The sequence below is a fragment of the Thermobia domestica genome, chromosome 13 (assembly GCF_964235325.1).
Source record: "Thermobia domestica chromosome 13, izTheDome1.hap1.1, whole genome shotgun sequence".
In the NCBI taxonomy this organism is placed as follows: Eukaryota; Metazoa; Arthropoda; class Insecta; order Zygentoma; family Lepismatidae; genus Thermobia; species Thermobia domestica.
Window position 1 is genome coordinate 63,700,467 of NC_137466.1, and position 18,849 is coordinate 63,719,315.

Here is an 18,849-nt window from a genome sequence, read left to right on the forward strand (position 1 = left end):
AGAAATCGAAGCCGGAACCAATTATCCGTTAGCGTAGTTGAGTTGATATTGAGTTTAACGTCCCGTTCAGCAGCGAGGCTGTATGAGACGTGGACCTACTGATTAACGTGGAATCCGAACCACATGAGCTCCCGCTGGGAATCGAACCCGGGCCTCCGTTAGTGTAGTATATGTCCAAAATAGAAAATAAGCAACCATAGTTATTTGCTCTTGTAGTGAAGTATAATAATTAATTTGTATTTGATTAATTGTAAATTTAATTTCATGTTAACCAAATTTATGTTCATCACTTTAATAAAATATTTTTAAAGTATCACATATTTCTTGCTTTCTGTTTTAAAATATAATAGTTTAATTGTCAGTTTGAAGTTCTTTCTCACTGGGGTTTTGATCTTTATATAAAAATCTCGACGACTAAGTTTTTCTTTCGTAAATAAATTTTAGTTGGATGGTATGGTAAACAGTTCAAACTTACAGAGATGGAAACAGTCCTAATTATAATATATTCCTCGGTGTTAAGGAAGACCTGGATTTGAAGCAGTTTGGATTCCATGTTGAACGTTAAGTTTGTCTCATATAATCTCGTCGATGAAAAGGAAAGTTACAAAATAAATAGAAATGAACAAAATAATATATATCAGACTTCATGCAAATAGTAGTAAATAATTCATATAATTAAATGTAGTTCACTAAATGGGGCGTTACAATGCCAGTTTCTAATTTGTTTTGGCTCTACAAACTGATTCATTGTAAGACGAATGGTAAGAAGTAAATAAGATACCTGAATTATGTGACCTAAATCTTACAATTCGCATGAGCATATTGGATTATGTTGTAGCTATTTCCGTTTTTTGCACATGATTTGTCGTGTTCAGTGTTAAATTATAGATTGAACGATACTTTCTACTACTCCCTTTACTTTAGATTGTGTTAATGTGTTGCAGGAATATGCCTTAACGTTAGCTAAGCAACTTGGTTTAAGGGGACCAAAATTTGCCCAAAACATAGGGTCTACAATTGCAGAGGATGACTTAGATAAGTTTCGTGAAGATCAACTGTATCAATTGTATGAACTGATGCGTGCAGCTACAGGAGCAGAAGAGAAGGATAAAAATGAAGAATCTGAGAAGAAATGACAAATCGAAAACCTATGAAAGTATGTGACTGATTCATGGCGGATTCTTATTTTATTGTAATTATTACATTTGTTTATCATTATTACCTATTAGTGCTTCTATTTTCTTTTGCAATAGGATTATAATTAAATTTAACTCATCTACATACTAAAAGTACAAAGAAAGAACACACTATACAGATAAGTGAAACGATATCATAGAGTACATTCATCACATAATATAGAATTAACAAAAGGTCTTGTTTTAAGTGCATAGTACATAAAGTGTATCCATAGCTTTACTTATACCATTTCATATTTATTTTTTATTACATTTGAAATTGCACAGTTTCATAGTTTTAACTCTTGATTGCAAATCAAGATATCAAAAAATTTTACAAAAATAGTGTCACATACTAATACTTATTTTTAACATAGTTTTGTAATGTTCAATCTTCATTGCAAAGTGAACATTACAACCGTTTTTCATTAGAAGATTATATATATATATACTATTAGACTAATCTCTAACATCTATGATAATTCATATTGTAAGGGAATTTTGATGTAAAAGAGAGTTCGATTTAATACAATGGAAAGGTAATCGTATTTAAGACTGTGTTTCTTAATTTTAAAATATAGTAATTGTAACAGTTCCTGAGCATTCCGTTTCAGTGATTTTTTTTTTTTACTATTTTGGAAATAAACATGTGGTCAGTTAATTCCTTCCTATCATAAAAAAATGTCATAATAAAATTCCAGTATATGACATTTTCCTTTGTATGTATATCATTTTACTTCTTAAAAAAAAACTTAAAAATTATTTTGTTAGCAAGAGATTTAAAATGAGTTTCCTACTAAGACTATATTGCCACATCTAAGTCCTTCGCCATCTTCTCTATGCTCGTATTGATATCTAAGTAATTTTCCAGAGAATATAATCAGAATGATGTAGCATTCTTTTACATTTTTTTTAAAGGCTAATTATCCGGTTAATTGACTGAGTAACAATATTATTCATATTAATAAATTCACACAAAAATTAAAGCATTCATTTTTATTTTCTGTGTATCATCAGGTTTTTGTTAACCAGTGCACATGTTTTCAAAATGTTCTATTTCTATATAACTAATTCTCGTACATTCTTCTCACACGAAAACCTTTTCTTATCCATGTTTTTTGACAGTACTGACAGCTGTCAGCGAAAAATTCGATGTTTACCGTGTTTTCTTGAACTTAACTACAGGATAGAGAAGAGTAAAATGAATAAATCTTGAGTTTATTGATGATAAAAATAGTACAGTGTGGGCCAAAAGCCAGGTGATAGTCTTGTAACAGAAAACTCTGTTGGGCTAAAGGTCCACTTGGCCATAGATGATGAGTGGGAGTGGAAGAACCTAGAAAACACACGTGACACCACGACCTCCATCTTGAAGTTCGTCATTTTGAATATCACTTGAATTTTTAAAATTGGAATTTAAGCATGTGAAACATGTTTTTAAGACTGTTTTTTGATCGGGAATGCAATGCTGCTGTCCATTTTGTCATATCACTAAGTGTAGATGAATTATGGCCTGTTTTCTCTCTTTTATACCATCACAACACATGCTCGGAATGAACACCCTGCGCCTCTTCCACTCCTAATGCACAACCAGCAATATCTCTGGAAGCACAGAAGCACATGCATCCTCAATCCTCTGCACGAGATGTAATTTCCGGATCTTGACAGCGTATACCATGGACGGCCACACAAGAAGTCGAGAGGCGTGATATCCGGAGAGCGTGGTGGCCACTCCATCGGTGCCCGACGCCTGATCCTCAGAGAACTGTTGATCCAGATATTTCAGGATTTTGTGTGGGTGCCACTTGTTAGTAAAAAGCATCCTCCGAATGGACGTTCGACTAACTCCACATTCCTGCGATAAATGCCGTGTGCTGCGTTGGGGGCTTTCACTGAAGGATGCGAGGACAGCAACTGTGGTTTCCTCTTCTGTAGACGTTTTCGGATGACCACTACGATGTCCGTCTTCCACAGAACCCGTCTCCCGGAATCTGCTGATGAGTTTAGCCACACCGTTGTGGGATATGTGCTCCCTTTCGGGATGTAGTGCATTAAACTCCGCAGCCACCACACACGAGCTGCGATTTCCACACATCAGAATGATCTCAATACTTTCCTGGGTTGTCAGCACCATTGTTCAGTCCCTGGAATCTGCAGTGATAGAACAGGCCATAATTCATCAACGGTTAGTGATATGACAAAATGGACGAAGCATTGCATTCTCGATTAAAATGCAGTCTTAAAACATGTGCCACATGCTTACTTTCCAATTTTAAAAATTCAAGTGATATTCAAGATGACGGTCGTGGTTGTCACGTTTGTTTTTTTAGGTTTTCTCACTCCCCACTCATCATCTATGACCAATGTGGACTTTCTAACCTAACACTTTCCTGTTACAGGACTCACCTGACTTTTGGTCCACCCTGTATGATTTTCGCTTTTAATTGACTAGTATATTCCAGTAGGAACATACTTATCATATATTAGAAAATGTTACTATTAATTGAATATATTATTTCTTATAAATAACTAACACCTCGAGAAAGTCGCATTACAATCAATGTATTTTTTATATCAATGTATACTGTCATGTCGCAAATATAAACCGAGCAAAGAAAAGAAAATACCATTAATCGTTTACCGGCAGATTCACGGAAATATAATAGCTACCTACGTATAATTTTATCATAAATACAGTTACAGTAAGCTATCGTTATTGAAAAATTAAGTTACAATTATGTGTTGTATCTACTTTAAAGATAGCTTCTGTCAACTGCCGAAAATTAGTTTCAACAACGGCATTGATTGAATAACATTATAACAGCTACAATGCGGTCAATTTCTACAACGCTGTTGTTCTATTATTGTGATTCCAATGCAATTGAAATCAGCACACTTTTAATTGAAAGGTCGCAAAATTTAAGACTCATTCTATTTTTATTTTAATTTTTCACGATTGAAATTCGGATAAAATGTGACTCATATTCGGGCGAATATGGTATATTATGCCTTCTAGATAGTAAATACTAAAGCTAAGAAGAAGACTGTAAATTAAGACAACTAGTTTTTCAAAAGTTTTCTAACGCTGTTTTTCACAGTCGACCACATTCTATATGCACTATTTAAGTCCTAAATATTCTCGATTTATGTTGTCCTGATTATAGTAGAAATATAGCCAACCTACTGCCAAAGAAGTAAAACATGTTTGAAGAATGGAAGGAATAGTGTATATATAACACGAATAAATGCACGAAATTGTTTCTTGTACACATTCATTATTGAGAATAATATTGTTACTTTAATCTTTCTCATTACCAATTTAGAAACACTGTCAATACTTAAAGAACAATAATAATATGCTGTATAAGAAATTATTACTTTATGTATAATTTTGTAGGTCATCAAGTGAATGACGATGCAAGAAGAGAACATTCAAGACATCGCTCAAAGTTTGAATAGTGCTCAGTTTTTGAGTATAGAAGACCATGGAAGGAGAAGTTCTAAATCGAAGGTATATTTAATATATATATTATAACTAGCAGCGTTCACCCCGCTTCGCTGGGGTCACCCCGGAACGCAATAAACTTTGTTACTTAGATAATTTTTACTTTTTCGCTTTCAAGTGATATGATAAAAACCATAGAAGATTGGAGTAAATGTTAACATTATATCGCCTGTCATTTATGTTAACCCGCCGAGTGACACGGTCATGTGGGTTGCATATAAATACGGTTAGATTTAGCTATGATGAGCTAACAAAGGATTTGTACGTTATGGACACTTGAATGGTCAATTATCTCAAGACACTGGTAATTGAAAATTAAAGTGATATGATAAAAACCATCTAGGGTCCAAATCTTAATAACCCCCCAAAAATGAAAGAAATTGGTTCAGCCGTATTAGCGTGATGAGCTAACAAAGGATTTGTACGTTCTCTTTTATATATATAGATATTATAATGTAAAATGTTTTGTGTTGTAGCCTTGCTACAATACTAAAACCTATGTTTCTTACTTCGAATAAGCGGCCGCTAACTCAATTGTCCTCATGAGCTTTCAAAAGCTGTGTAAATTGAATGTTTAATCTAAGATCTTGAAGACTAAATTGGGGCTACGGATCATTGTTCTTAAGTAAATGATTCAGCAACACAATTTGGATTTTCAAAACAATTGAAATTACCATATATGAATCAAAGTGTGTGATGGATTTATCCTAGATCGTTCAGAAAAGTAAATAAATTTATTTCGAATGAATTTCTATTAGATTAGGATTCGAAAACTTGACAGTCACCAGTATTCGTATGCGTCACATGCTTTCAGAAATTAAATGTAAGAATCAGCTATTACCACACGTACTGCTACTATTATTTATAGCACGTACTTGATTTTCTGCTATTGATGTCCGTAGAGGGATGATGATAATTTAATGTTCTTATTTCACTTCCAACACTTCTAAATTAAACATTCTAAAACTCGTCACTCGAGAAAGCGTGTCTGTTTCTCTGATTCAGGTGCCTGCGTCCTGTCCCATGTGTACTGTGGGTGTTGTTGGTCAACTGTGGAAGTTCATAATATGCACACAAGATACATTTGTCACTTATCTTTCTTATTATGAAGAGGAAGAGGTTTTCAGCTTCTTCCCGTACTTATTCTTTTTGTGATAAAGAGATGTTTTCAACTTCTTTCTTGTTACAAGATCTTACGTGAGTCGTGTCCGAACGACATCTAGTAACTGAACATCTCAGTGGTGATTGACTCTGCCCAGCAGTTAAATTCCTAATCTAACTGGCGTGGTGCAGATCTGGTGTCGAATTAGGGGCCACCTAAATGGGAAAAGTTAGCTGTCCATTAGCAACTCTGCGTTCAAACATTTGTGAATTGTTCAACATAGAATCCACATAAAGGTGTTACTAAACCATCCGAGACACGAGTACAAGCGAGCTGTGTCCTCTGTCATTATAACAAGGAAACTGTGAAATGTTCCCTCTTAGTATTTAAAATGAGAAGCATTTAGTTCGAGCTTCGGTACTCAGTCTCTTTAGTGTCGATGTGTGATTGGATCTTGAAGGTTGGGAGAGCACGAAAAATCTCAATCTTGTAGAATAGATTCATATGAAATCTACTGATTAATGCGAAGCTTGTATATTGAGTTATGGCAATATCCATGGGATATTAAGGTCAGAAAATACGTTCTTCAAAGACCTAAACGTTTTGTTAAGTCAGACAGATTCTGTTTAGTAAGCTCGTGTGAGATGAGCGGAAAATTCGCATTCTCGTTAAGTCACATTTGATACCTGATTTTATTCTCAGAAATAAAGGACGGGAAAATATAAAAAGTACAGGAAATGAACAATTTGACTAATATGTTCTTTGTCACAGATTATATGTCTTTGACTTGTCTGCGTGTTAAAATTAATGAAGTTCATTTGGGAGGGATTTATTTTACAATACTATTGAGAATGGGTAATTATGAAAGAAAATTCAAACATAATTTACATTATATGGTTATTAAAATTCAGTGTGAGATAAAATTTAAAACCAAATGTGGCAGTTTTTCGTTCTTTACATTAATTTGTTTCAGTTCGTTGAGTCATTAATTTAGTACGTTTGTTTACCATGATATGTTTTTAAAGTGTAAGCGTGGAACGTAAAACTCTTTTTTCAAAATCTGCACACAAGGAAAGTGGAAAAGTCTTCCAGTATACGCATATGTAGTGTCGGAGAATTGCAGCCTTCGTGACGACTGCGGAATGTGCGAACGTCGAACACGCACACTAAAAAAAGAATAAATATTCTTACAATATCTTGTGTTGAGTATCAACTTGCTTGGCAGCAACAATATTAAAAATTAGATTTATATGTACATTGTGGTATTATAAACTTAGTTTTAGGAAGGAAATGAATGACGAAGTGAGTAGTTTCTAATCTGAACAATTCACTCCAAGGTTTACCACTGAGGTACTGACGCTTCTTACATGGGTTGGGAAATTATTGAGTGCTTAAGTATCATATTATTAAGTAGAGCAAAAAAATCCGTGCATAGGCATATTAAAATAAAGGATACTTATAATTTTAATAAAAGCGAACTACATTAACTGGCGAAAAGAGACGCCATTCTGGTCTCGAATGGCTCACGGAAAGGAAGCACTTGTTCTTAGCTTCATCAGGTAGAAAACAAAAGAAAGAAAGAAAGAAAGAAAGGAAAAAAAGGAAAATGAAGTGGCTGTAAAGCAAACAGATGAGCATCATATTGGAATGCAGTCACATGATATTGCGTATTTGAAAGTAAAGATAGTTTAGTAGAGGAAAATAAAACTAATGGGATGGATTGGTCGGTAACACTATTTACTGGAGAGAGAAAAGGACTAATAATGAAGAAAGGGATTTATATATGGATATTATGTAAAACAGTAGAAAAGAAATTTAAAGAAATAAAAAAGAATAAAACAGGAATTGAATAATTCAGTTCGGCAGCATTGCCATTTTGATGCTTCATAGCCATGTTTTCAGTATTTTTCTGGTTATATATAATTTCTTATAGGCATTTGCTTGCTATTTCAGAGTGAAAATATCTGTATAATATTAAGCTTTAATTAATTACATAATATCCACATTATGTGTCCAATACAGCATGGATTCGAATTAATTCGTCAACAGTTAGGAGGTTCGAGAGTAGTCTATTTGGGTTGGAAGAACTTGCTATGAAAGAGTAGGGATGCATAAAACTGTTATAGAAGAATTTGGGGGAGAAGTTATTATATAAGAGATAGGAGTAGAAGAAACTGTTTGCAGGTATAAAAAAGAGAGTGGACTTGCCACACAAGAATTTGCGATGGAAAAATTTGGCATTCAAGAAGTACTAAGGGAAGAGCCTCATATACAGAAATTTGGGGTGAAAGAAAATGCCATACAAGAAGTAGGAGCAAAAGAACTTGCTATTCAGTAATTAGGAATAGGAGAACTTGCCATATCTTGAATAAGAAGTAGAAATGGAAGCAGCTGTGCAATATGAGATGTAGAGCTTATAATGCGAGTAGAAAGTGGACTTACACTGCAAGATGGGACTTCAATCTATGTTGGGGGTCGCGGTGGTTCAGTGGTAGAGCGTTCACCTCTGGTGCTTGGGGTCCCGGGTTCGATCCCAGCCCCCGCCAAGTGAACTTTGTGGTGGACAAACACCGTGCTCGTGGGTTTTCTCGGGGTTCTCCCGTTTCCTCCCACTTTCTTCATTCCACCATTTCACTCATCTCTCATCATCACCGTCTCCTAACCGGCATAACCGTGGGACGTAAAATTCAAAGATTTCATTTCATTTTTCTTTCTGTCCATTTTATCGTCTCCATCTTCCTCCAACACCACATTTCGAAGCTCCCTAAATATTTCCTCTCTAACTTCCGTAATGTCCAAGTCTCTGAACCATAAAGTCTAATGCTCCAAATATAGCTCTTGACCGATTTCTTCTTTAGTCCAATATTAAGGCTGCTAGTTAGGAGTGACCTTTTCTTGTTGAATGCTTCTTTGCCATAGCCAAAGAAGCTTCATACAATACCTCATACGAAACTGATATCTTCTTCAGAGTGAACGTCACCTTTTTGGAGTGTTAAATGGATATTCATATGTTACTTCGTTAATATCTTCATTTATTTTTATTACCAGTATGAGGTATTGAAACTATTGGAATTCTCAAAATAAAAATACGCAAAAGTACGTGGGGTTTATTTACTTTTTGTTATATACTGACTAGTAGTTTTACTTCTTAATGAAAAATGTATTGTTAGTAACTTTTAAAAGTACTATATTTCTGGTTATTTCTTCTACATATAAAATACTGTATTTGGACCAAGAATATCTAGTTAATTTTCAAAGATTAGACTAACGAAACACAAATTTTACACCTAATGTACCACAGAATAAAATATACAAGTTTAGTTCCTTCTTTTCGATTGTATCTACAAGCATTCTTTCTGATGATCAGAATAAATTCTCCCAATCTCTCCAATCTGTTTCTAAAACATAGATTGAAAAATGAAATGAAATGAAATCTTTGGAAACGGATAGGAGAGATCTTCTATCCGCCACCATCCTTCGTAGAAAAGCCAATTGGATTGGACATATCTTGCAAAGAAATTGTCTTTTTCATACCGCCATAGAATGAAAGATGGAAGGAAAGCAAGGAATAGGAAGAAGAACACAAGTGATACAAGTGATCGATGATTTGAAAAATAAAAGAAAATATTGGGAGTTAAAAGAGGAAGGATGGAAATCGGGAAACATGAATAAAAAAAAAACATTTCCAGGCCCAAACTGAAAATTAAGAAGAAAAGAAATAAGAAAAAAGGCAGAATACATAATAATTGTATGAAGATTCTAAAAATAAAAATTCGTAAAGGTACGTGGAATTAATTTAATTCTTATTATACATAATTATGTGTTACATAAAATATGAAAACCGTAACTTACTATAGTAAATATATCTTGAATGCATGCATCATAAGAACGAAGGCAGAAAGGTTAAAATGCGCCAGTAAAAATTACACATTAAGGTGTATTAAACAGATACACAAAGAAATATATACAGGATGACAGTTTCGGTTTCCTGATTTTTATTTGACAACACTGGCGAGAAACGGAAGGGGTGGATGAGAGTATCAGCTGGTAGCAGGTGGCTTTGGATTCAGTGCACAATGGAGGATTGACCGGTACAGCAGCGCGTGTTTTGTGTAGAAGAATTTATAAAGCGTGAGTCAATCGTGTTCGTGCAACGAGCATTTAGACGTGCATTGGTGACCAGCAAGGAAGATGAAAAGTGCTATCAGGAAAAACAATACATATGTGAATTATACAGTGACGCACAAGTGGTAATGTAAGTGGCAAACATACCCGCATAAGAAAGCAGTTTATACAATCGAAAACATCACACGCGCACGGAGGCAGCTACTGCAAGTCCCTGACGTTCAGGGCGGCGATATTCCCTCACATTGAATCTTTCTCGGAGCAGTGTTAAACGAATGTTGCGAAATAATCTCAAGTTTCATCCATACAAAATGAGAGTGATGCAGGAATTATCGGAGGCATATAAAACAGTGCGAGTGCAGTGTTGCCAGGCCATATTGGAATTAACCAGAACATTCTTGATTCACTTCTCATGACAGATGAAGCGAACTTCTTTCTGAAAGGGTATGTGAACAAACAAAACATCAGATATTGGGCACGTGAAAATCCACGTCAGTTACATGTAAAGCCTTCCTCAGTGAAAACTGGTTGTGTGGTGTGGCGTGGGGTCTGTAGGTGTTGTTGGGCCATACCTTTTAGAGGATGAACGCACTTTCTTTGACAGTGGAAAGATAGACACACACATGTTGACAGATGTCTGCTCTCACAGCTACGACAGAAAAATGTTAATCTAAAATATGTGTGGTCTCGACAAAATGGTGCAACGGCCCACAAGGCAAGGCAATCGATGGTAACACTGAGGATCTATGTTCCCTGGAAAACCGTTTACATATCATAATCTTGTAAAAGATTCTTAGACTGATAAAATCGAAGGAGAAATATTTATCAAAACCATTTTTTCAAAAGATTCTTTAACTTCTTACAAGAAAACTTTTACCTATTGTAACTGTCTTTTCAGTTTTCATATTATACTAATATTTTGAGCTCAGCTTTAGACAAACATTCAAATTTATCTCATTAATAATTCTTATTAGAACAAAGTTTGAGATCTTAAAAATTAAATATTTCCAAGTATTAAATTTTGAAATGTGTACTACTAGAAGAAGAATAGTGGCTGTACTACTAGGAGCCTAAAGTGAGTTTGTGCTATACAGTAGTAGGGAATCTTGCAGGTAAAATAGTAACTGCTGCAAAGCAGACTTTTCTACGTTTCTTTTATATGCTTTAATGTTAAAATTAAGAAAATTATTATTCTTGTTGATATATGCAATTGAATCGGTAGTGCAATACATATACTCAATTCACTTTCATATCTGCACAGAAAAGGTGTAACATCCACATATCTCTAATAACAGGATAGTTTTTATTTCCGAGTTTTTAATATCTAAGTTTCGTTACATATTATTGGCTATAAATGGTGCTAGTAGGTTTCACATTGCTTTCTTTCGTTTTGTTTATGTACATATATTTAAAAAATGCCTTTGAACTAGAGTATATTAGCTATTTAACAAGAATCTAACACATTTAATTGTTTCATCTTCTCAAAGGCGGAAATCTTAATAACGATAATGTGAAAATGATAATGATCAGATTGAAACTGGTAGCCAAATCTAATGGTAATCTGTATGCTTTTCTTGTGTACAGTAGGTGACATAGAGTGTCATCAAACACAGTATGGGGATTATGATCAGTCGCAGTGCAGTCGAGGAAGCTGACAGTTTTCTGTGTTGCCATGTTTTGGGGGCATTTCTGCCGTTTGTGTATGTGTATGTCTGTAGCTTGTGGACTCAAATTCAAGTACTATTTTTTAGTTCGCGAAAACTAAACAATAGATTCTGGCACTGAAGGAAAAGACATTCTTAGTTTTGCAACATTGGAAATTTAACAAGATAATGATGTGTAATGATCACGTAGAATCAGGACAATATACACTGGAAAAATGAAAATATACTTTTATTATTAAACAAAATAAACCTGTTTTCCTACAAGTCGACAAGAAACCGTTGGAAAAGTTTCCGTGGCTGCATTAAGATACGGAATACAAGCTAAAAATTAACTTTTTAAGTAAAATTTAGTTACAGAAAATAGCTCGTGACCTGAAAACCAAGAACAGCAAGTAGTATTTAAACTTCGGGTTTTGAGGTCACAGAGGTCGTTTTCGAATGGTAGCCAAAGGTGCCGACGAATTTTTGATTAACAGGCTGCCTCGATTTTGGAAAAGAGAGGTCCTGAGTTTAAGCCAGTTTTATCCAGCTCCATAAGCCATGCAAAGAGGTTTGCTGTGGCCTATCCTTAGAGGTCCAAAGTTCGATTTCGACTCCGTAGCCACACAGAAAGGTTTGTTGTGGGCTTGCAATCTGATCGCTGCTCTAGGCTTGGAAGAGGAGCATATATGGTTTATTGCAGTGCAGATAGCATACCCTACAGGGAAATCAAATCATAGGTCACACTCTATCATTGTACTACCACTCCGACACAAATAAGAATAGTAATATTCTAAGACAAGAACCATTATCTTGTTCTACATGCTTCCATTGGTGAAGAACACATTGACGGATAGATTGGGTTGGTGGGTGGGTGGGTAACTGGTGGAAAAGTTGATTGTTGGCATCATTTGAGTGCTATTTTATAGTCAGGAGGGAAAGAACTGAGTTTTGAGCTTCTAGAACTACATGAGGAAAGTGTATCTACTGTAACGTTTATTACATCTCTGCCATGTCTAAAAGACGCCAGTTTCAATATACAGTATATGCATTTACCAAAACACGCATATTTTGAAGAAAGACTTGAATTTTTCCTTGCGACGTGATTTTAATGTCTTCTCGGGCTATCAGCCAGGTGAAGACTTATTAAAAACATATGTTTTGTTTTAACTCATTCACTATTATAAACAAAGGTTTTAAAATCAAATACAAATTTTGAAAAATATGTTATCAACTATTTAGCCAATAAATGTGCAGATGATGTATACCTTTAATTGCAGTCGTGAAAAAAGTTGCAATTTACATATAATGTTATTTGTGTGTGTCTAATCTTTGCACTTTCGTCCCGATAATGGGACATTCAAAAAAATATTAACTTACAATTTTACTTAGTCTTTGAAAAGCAGTTAAGAAAAGATTCTATATTATTCTGATTTTACTGAAAATTAGTTTTATTCCTCTTGATTTAGTTAGTTTTAACTGCAGTAAAAGTTTACATTTTATGTGCTATTTCGTGAGATCATCTTAAGATGTTAGTGAAAATATGTATTCTTTTGCAGGCAGAATCAAAAAAATAGAATAAAGGACACATTTTCAAGGCTTTGAAACAATTTTTTTTTCGTCAGTAGGCAGAGTTGGCCGTAGTTCAAGAGGAGATGGATCACTGCAATATATTCATTTAGTATAATAAATCAGTTACAAACACCAAGCACTAACGTACATTTGTAAAGGATTTTATAACCAAGTTGTAAGACTGTTTTTAATAGTGCGTAGTGGGTACGAAAGAATGAAATTTCAACAAAAACTTCTCTTTTAAATAATAGTATTGTCTGTGGTGAGATAAGTTACCGAGTCGAAGGGGAAAGTGGCAGGTAAAAGTAAAACCAATAAACCATCTTACATACACCTATATTGGCAATGGCATTACAACATAATATGTTTTCTTCGGTGTGCTCTCCAAACTTTTTTTTTTTTTTTTTTTCGATAAGAAGAAAATTATCCTTTAATTTAAAATGTAGTCTACAAAGAAGAAATAACTTTTCCATACATTTCAGTTGATGAAATCTGTAAATGAAATTGTTTCTATGTGACGTGCCTTCTTAGTATTCGCCAAATCTGCATTTCAAATCTGAGTGCATAGAAAGTTTTATAGTTTATTTTTATGTGTTTATTTATTTATTTAGTCTAACGGAATCGTAAGTCAAAGTTGTATACTTTAATAGAGCCAAAGATTATGCAGAGAGCAAACACTTGGTGTAGTATGTATATTCGGTGTAAATAGTTATAGAAATGGGTTCATCCACCTAATCTTGTATTGTATCTTTATTGTAAATAAATTTCTTTCACATGCTAATGAAAATTAGTTATTTTGGTTTGGTTTCAAATTAAATGACTGTTTTACGATTTGACTCTTTATGAGGACCATTGACTTCGTATGAGTTTGATAGAAATTAATTGTAACAAATAGTTATCTTTCTTACTTAATTGCCACAGCAGATACATGAAGAAATTTTCATCTCTAGAATGTCACTTGCAACTCGCACTGTAAATCTGTCAATGCCTTCTCACATTAGTTCTACAGTATGAAGTTGAGGGTATGATCCGTAATCTGTGAATCGCCAACCAATAGTGCTAATTATTGCTGTTTTGATTCTTCATAAACAATTAGCCGCCTAAAAGGACAATTGTTGGCCCCGAACTATAAATTTGGCCCACTATCGGACCGAAGGTGCATGATCATGTGGTTGGCAATTGCGAAAAATCATGTAGCAAACAAAACTAATTCTTTCTTAAAACTATCCGAAAGTCAGTATAGTCATACTCAAAAATGAGATGCCGATAAAGTTTATTCAATCATTTTCTTCCAAGGCTTTCAAGTTTGTGAAAAGACTGCAGTAAAATGAATAATGCATTTTCAATAATGAAACTCTCTTATTTCCCCCAAAGTCAAGTCACACTGATGTTTAACGAGGTAGAAAGAAAATATATATATATAATTGAAATAATGTAAATGTAATGGTGGGGATAAGAATAGGAAGGTAGGGGTGCAATTCCGCTCTTACCCTAGACGCAGTTTATTCTAAATACGCCAATGCCCCTACTTTTCCTCCAGTTTTTAAATTTGAAATGGTTCCAAAGCACAGTTCTGCAACTCAAAACGACTTTTATTTTCTTTTAATTTGAAAATTTTGTAGATTTTCATGGTTTGATTACGAAATTTATGGTCTATTCTAGGTTTTTTCATGATATACGAAATCCACTGCTTATTCATGGTTTCACGGTTGGGAGGGCACCATGCGATAATATGTGGCAGAGGTTCCGTAATTTTTGTATGGTTGTAATACATGGTTATAAATTATTTCAGATTTTATTTTATTGTTATTATTATTGTTATTATTATTATTATTATTATTATTATTATTATTATTATTATTATTATTATTATTATTATTATTATTATTATTGATACGAAAGAATTGAGAAATTTCAGAAGACTTTCAGTGACAAAAAATATGCTTTGTCGATCTAAAATTAAACGCAATGTAACAAGTTAAATGGTGTAAACTCTTGTAGATACAGATACAGGTTCATAAATAGTTCAGTAGTTAACTTGTATCAATATTTCAGAGGGTACACTAAGTCGAATACAATTTTCTTGAACGCAAATGAATTGATCAACTTAATATATTAGGAAAAAAAAAAAAAAAAAAAAAAGTACTCGTGTAAGATCATTTTCCCTGTGGCTGTTCTGTCCTTCGTGAAAGTATAAACGAAGTACATTATTGGCTTTAGCAAACCTATTTCAAGCGAAGACTCTTCTACGGATTTTCACGTGCGTACTTCAGTTCAGTGTTGCATACGTCAGAAATTCGTATTTAGTTGTTTCTTACTTCAATTCATTTCTTCACAATTTTTAACAAGTGTCCTGTACTTGTGTCCTTTAGTCAGAAATAAGGCACGTGATTCATGGAAGTGAATGATTGTGAAAGGATTGGTAGGATAAGAATGTGGGAGGAAACAGAAGAACTCTGAGGAAACCCACAGACATGACATTGTTCACAACAAATTTCCATGACATGAGATCAAAACAGGAAACCCACGCGCACCACAGGTGACACCTGAGTCCTCGTGCAAATTGTACAATAATAATTTGTCAAATGTGTACACTTTACCACTATTGTTTATCTCCAATCATTCTGTCCCTACCGTACTTACTCACGTTATGAGTTAATACTTTTATTTGAAACACTTCAATGTTAAATTTCGGAAATAATCGTGTCTGTAGAAGACCTCATATTCAGTGGCGAAGGGTGATAGTTTCAACAGGATAGGCCCAATGTTATAATAATAATAATAATAATAATAATAATAATAATAATAATAATAATAATAATAATAATAATAATAATAATAATAATATCTGCATTACTTATATCATCTTGTAAATTAATTCCAAATGTCAGTTTTTCTTCTCATCAAGTATATCAATTACTTTCTTCTTGAAAGCTGTATCGTTGACTAATATCCTTCAGAGTTCATTTCTGTAGCGTTTGAAGATAACACACTAAGTCTGTTGTTACTCATTATATTCCTCTGGAATGTTTTGATTTTCTTCGGGGCACCTATGCGCTTGTCTTACATGGTGTTGTAGTAACTGGAATGCTTGAGTACACATGTAACAAACGAAGTCATTATAGGTACACTTCTTGCAGGCCGTTTGATGAGATGTATTGAACAAAATTAACAGGTCGAAGATAGTGCTTTCCGTCATAAAAGATGACTTGTCAGTTCATTCCGCAGCTGATTACCGTCGAAAGTGGGACACAGTTTAAGAAGATTCTCTAGTTTTGTCCTAGCAAAATCACTATTGTAATCCTGAAACTGTTCAGAGTCAAATAGTTCTGAAGATTCCAAAGAGAATAAATCACATCCACCCGAGCTTCAAGTATATCAAAATTTCGTAGGAAAGTAGTTTTTAAGCTTTGCTTTTCCTTATCACCGAACTGAAACGAACTAATATTTTAAAAAATCATGTAGTTTCTTGTGAACGCACTCAATGTTTGCATCACTCCTTTGTAGCTAAGCATGACATATTGGAAGTATATTTTCTTTTGCAATGTATGAAACAGATTATCGATAGACATAAAGGGCCTTATGCAGAGTCGTTTTGACGCGTGATTAGTATCATATTAAAGAGTTCGACTAACATATGTTTCCTGCGGTAGTCAGGCCTTTAGTATGACGCTAATCAAACGTCAAAACGACTCTGCATAAGGCGAAAATATTTTACTACAGAAACACAAGACAAAATCACATGAATTTAACATAATTGTAGACCATCGACAGCACCTATTCGATCCGGATCTCAATTTTCGTAATGAAATTCACGTATGTGACTCATAGCTGATCTTAATTCGCCGTAATGCAATTTAATTGTTTCAGTTGGGTGTGATCGACTGGGGAAGATGGACTATCACATTACGTGAGTTTCACAAGAAACATATGCTGTTTCGTATACTTGTACTGAAACGTACTCTACTTGTAAAATTTCGTCTTTAATTATATTGTTCAAAACACACGACAAACTCAATCAAGTCATTTTGTATGTCACTTACAAAATCTCAGAAACACATACTTTCTAGTCAATTCTAATAAATACAACGAGTTTGCTATCGTATGGATATGCGTCAACGTAACGGAATAAAGGAGAATTAGTTTGTGATAATAGGCGTAGCTGTTTCGCTTGTAACAGCTTTTGCGTTGCGTTAGAGTCCGCAAACTTAAGCAAAGTTGGTACGGAATGGGGTCCACATTCTCTTGCTCTTTATTTGTTTGACATATCGAATCGAAATCGAAGGTCTCGAGAGAAATGCTTTATGTAGAAACGAATGTCGATAAGCGCTGAGGCCGGTCTCTTTCGCAGCTTAATACCAACACGTTCTGTCGCGGGATTTTCTGAGTAGCTTGGCAGTCGTTCTACTGTCGCTTGAGCAATGCCATCCATCCAGGTGACATTGGCTTGAGACACTGCTCGCTGAGCCTCCCAGCAGTGGTGCTAACCACAATTTCTTTATCGGACAAAAAATATTTTCTCAACTTTGAAAATTATCATACATTCTGTGCAAGGAAAATGAATTAATTATAAATCATAATTTCTGAAACTAAATGGGTAGGCCGGGCCTCAGAGCCTCTTACCACCCTTCGCCACTGCTCATATTTCCCTTCTCTTTGAGGTTAACCCTTGCGTCGCCCGTGTTCTACATCCAGTGATACATTAGTGAATCCTAGGAATGAAAATAATTGCTAAGGCATTTTATCCGGCCTTGATCGGGCACTTTGTTGTCGAGCTATTGTCGTTTTCACCATCATTCTGTAAAAGTATCGGCGGGATATACGAATTGACGTATTTGTGCATCCATGATGGGGTGTAATTTTTTTCATGTCTTCATGTTAGGAATCATTTCCTAAAATTCTTTGGTGTTATATTCGAACACCCTCACCAGTATGTGCTGACATCTTTTATCAGAATTTGGTCCTTATGGTCCCTATCATGGATGAGAGTGTTATTTGTGATTTTAATAAATACGTTTTGCTTTCACTTTTCGTAGAATATCCATGGAACTTCCTAATTTCTTTGGGGTCTTCCCTTGCACCGATCCTGCACTACATCCAATTGTGCAATAGTGACATCTACGACTATAAATAACGAATGTTCCTGACATTCCATTCTTGAGTTGACTCTTTATGCACTTTTTCGACAAATTTTCGATTGGCCATAGAGCCGAAAGGAGGCACCCAGGTTGATCTAAATTTTTTGTATCGGTTTGGTGCCAGGATTCATCTGTCTAAACCTGTTGAAGTTCTTTCTGAACACTCTGTATACGTTAGCAATTTAAATATATTATCTGGATGTGAAATGAAAAGTAAAGATATATATGTGTATATAATATTAGGGGTTTTCTTTTCTTTTGTTTACTATTAAATTTTAATAGGCCCGCTAAAGATGATACACTTTCTTTTTCTCGAGTTCTTGACGTCGTTTGTATTGCTGACCTTTCTCATATTCTCTGAGCCTTTTTTTTTTTTTTTTTTTTTTTTTTTTTTTTTTTTTTTTTTTTTTTTTTTTTAGCTCTTGTATGTTGTTTTGCTGCTAATAATTTTCCCTTTTCCTATTTCGTTTTTTATTATACTTTTTTTTACTGTTACATTTTTTTATCGCCACAATGTATTCTATTATTTTAACCTCTTTTGTCGTTTTATTCTCTCTTAGAGTGTTTCCATGCTGAAGCATCAATTCTT

At 34.4% G+C, this 18,849-nt stretch overlaps 1 protein-coding gene across 3 annotated transcripts in view; it reads left to right on the forward strand.

Annotated features, from left to right (window-relative positions):
* Positions 1-13,530, forward strand: part of Sdhaf3 (Succinate dehydrogenase assembly factor 3) — a 38,036-nt gene extending 24,506 nt beyond the window's left edge. For 2 of the 3 annotated variants that reach the window (XM_081735816.1, XM_081735814.1), the window contains exons 3-5: positions 945-1,156; positions 4,573-4,686; positions 13,110-13,530. In XM_081735816.1, coding sequence (XP_081591942.1) covers positions 945-1,136 — 192 coding nt within the window. In that variant the 3' untranslated portion in view covers positions 1,137-1,156; positions 4,573-4,686; positions 13,110-13,530. Of the gene's footprint in view, positions 1-944; positions 1,193-4,572; positions 4,687-13,109 lie in introns of all 3 variants that reach the window. The other variant, XM_081735815.1, reaches the window with a different exon arrangement.
* Positions 13,531-18,849: the final 5,319 nt, after the last annotated feature.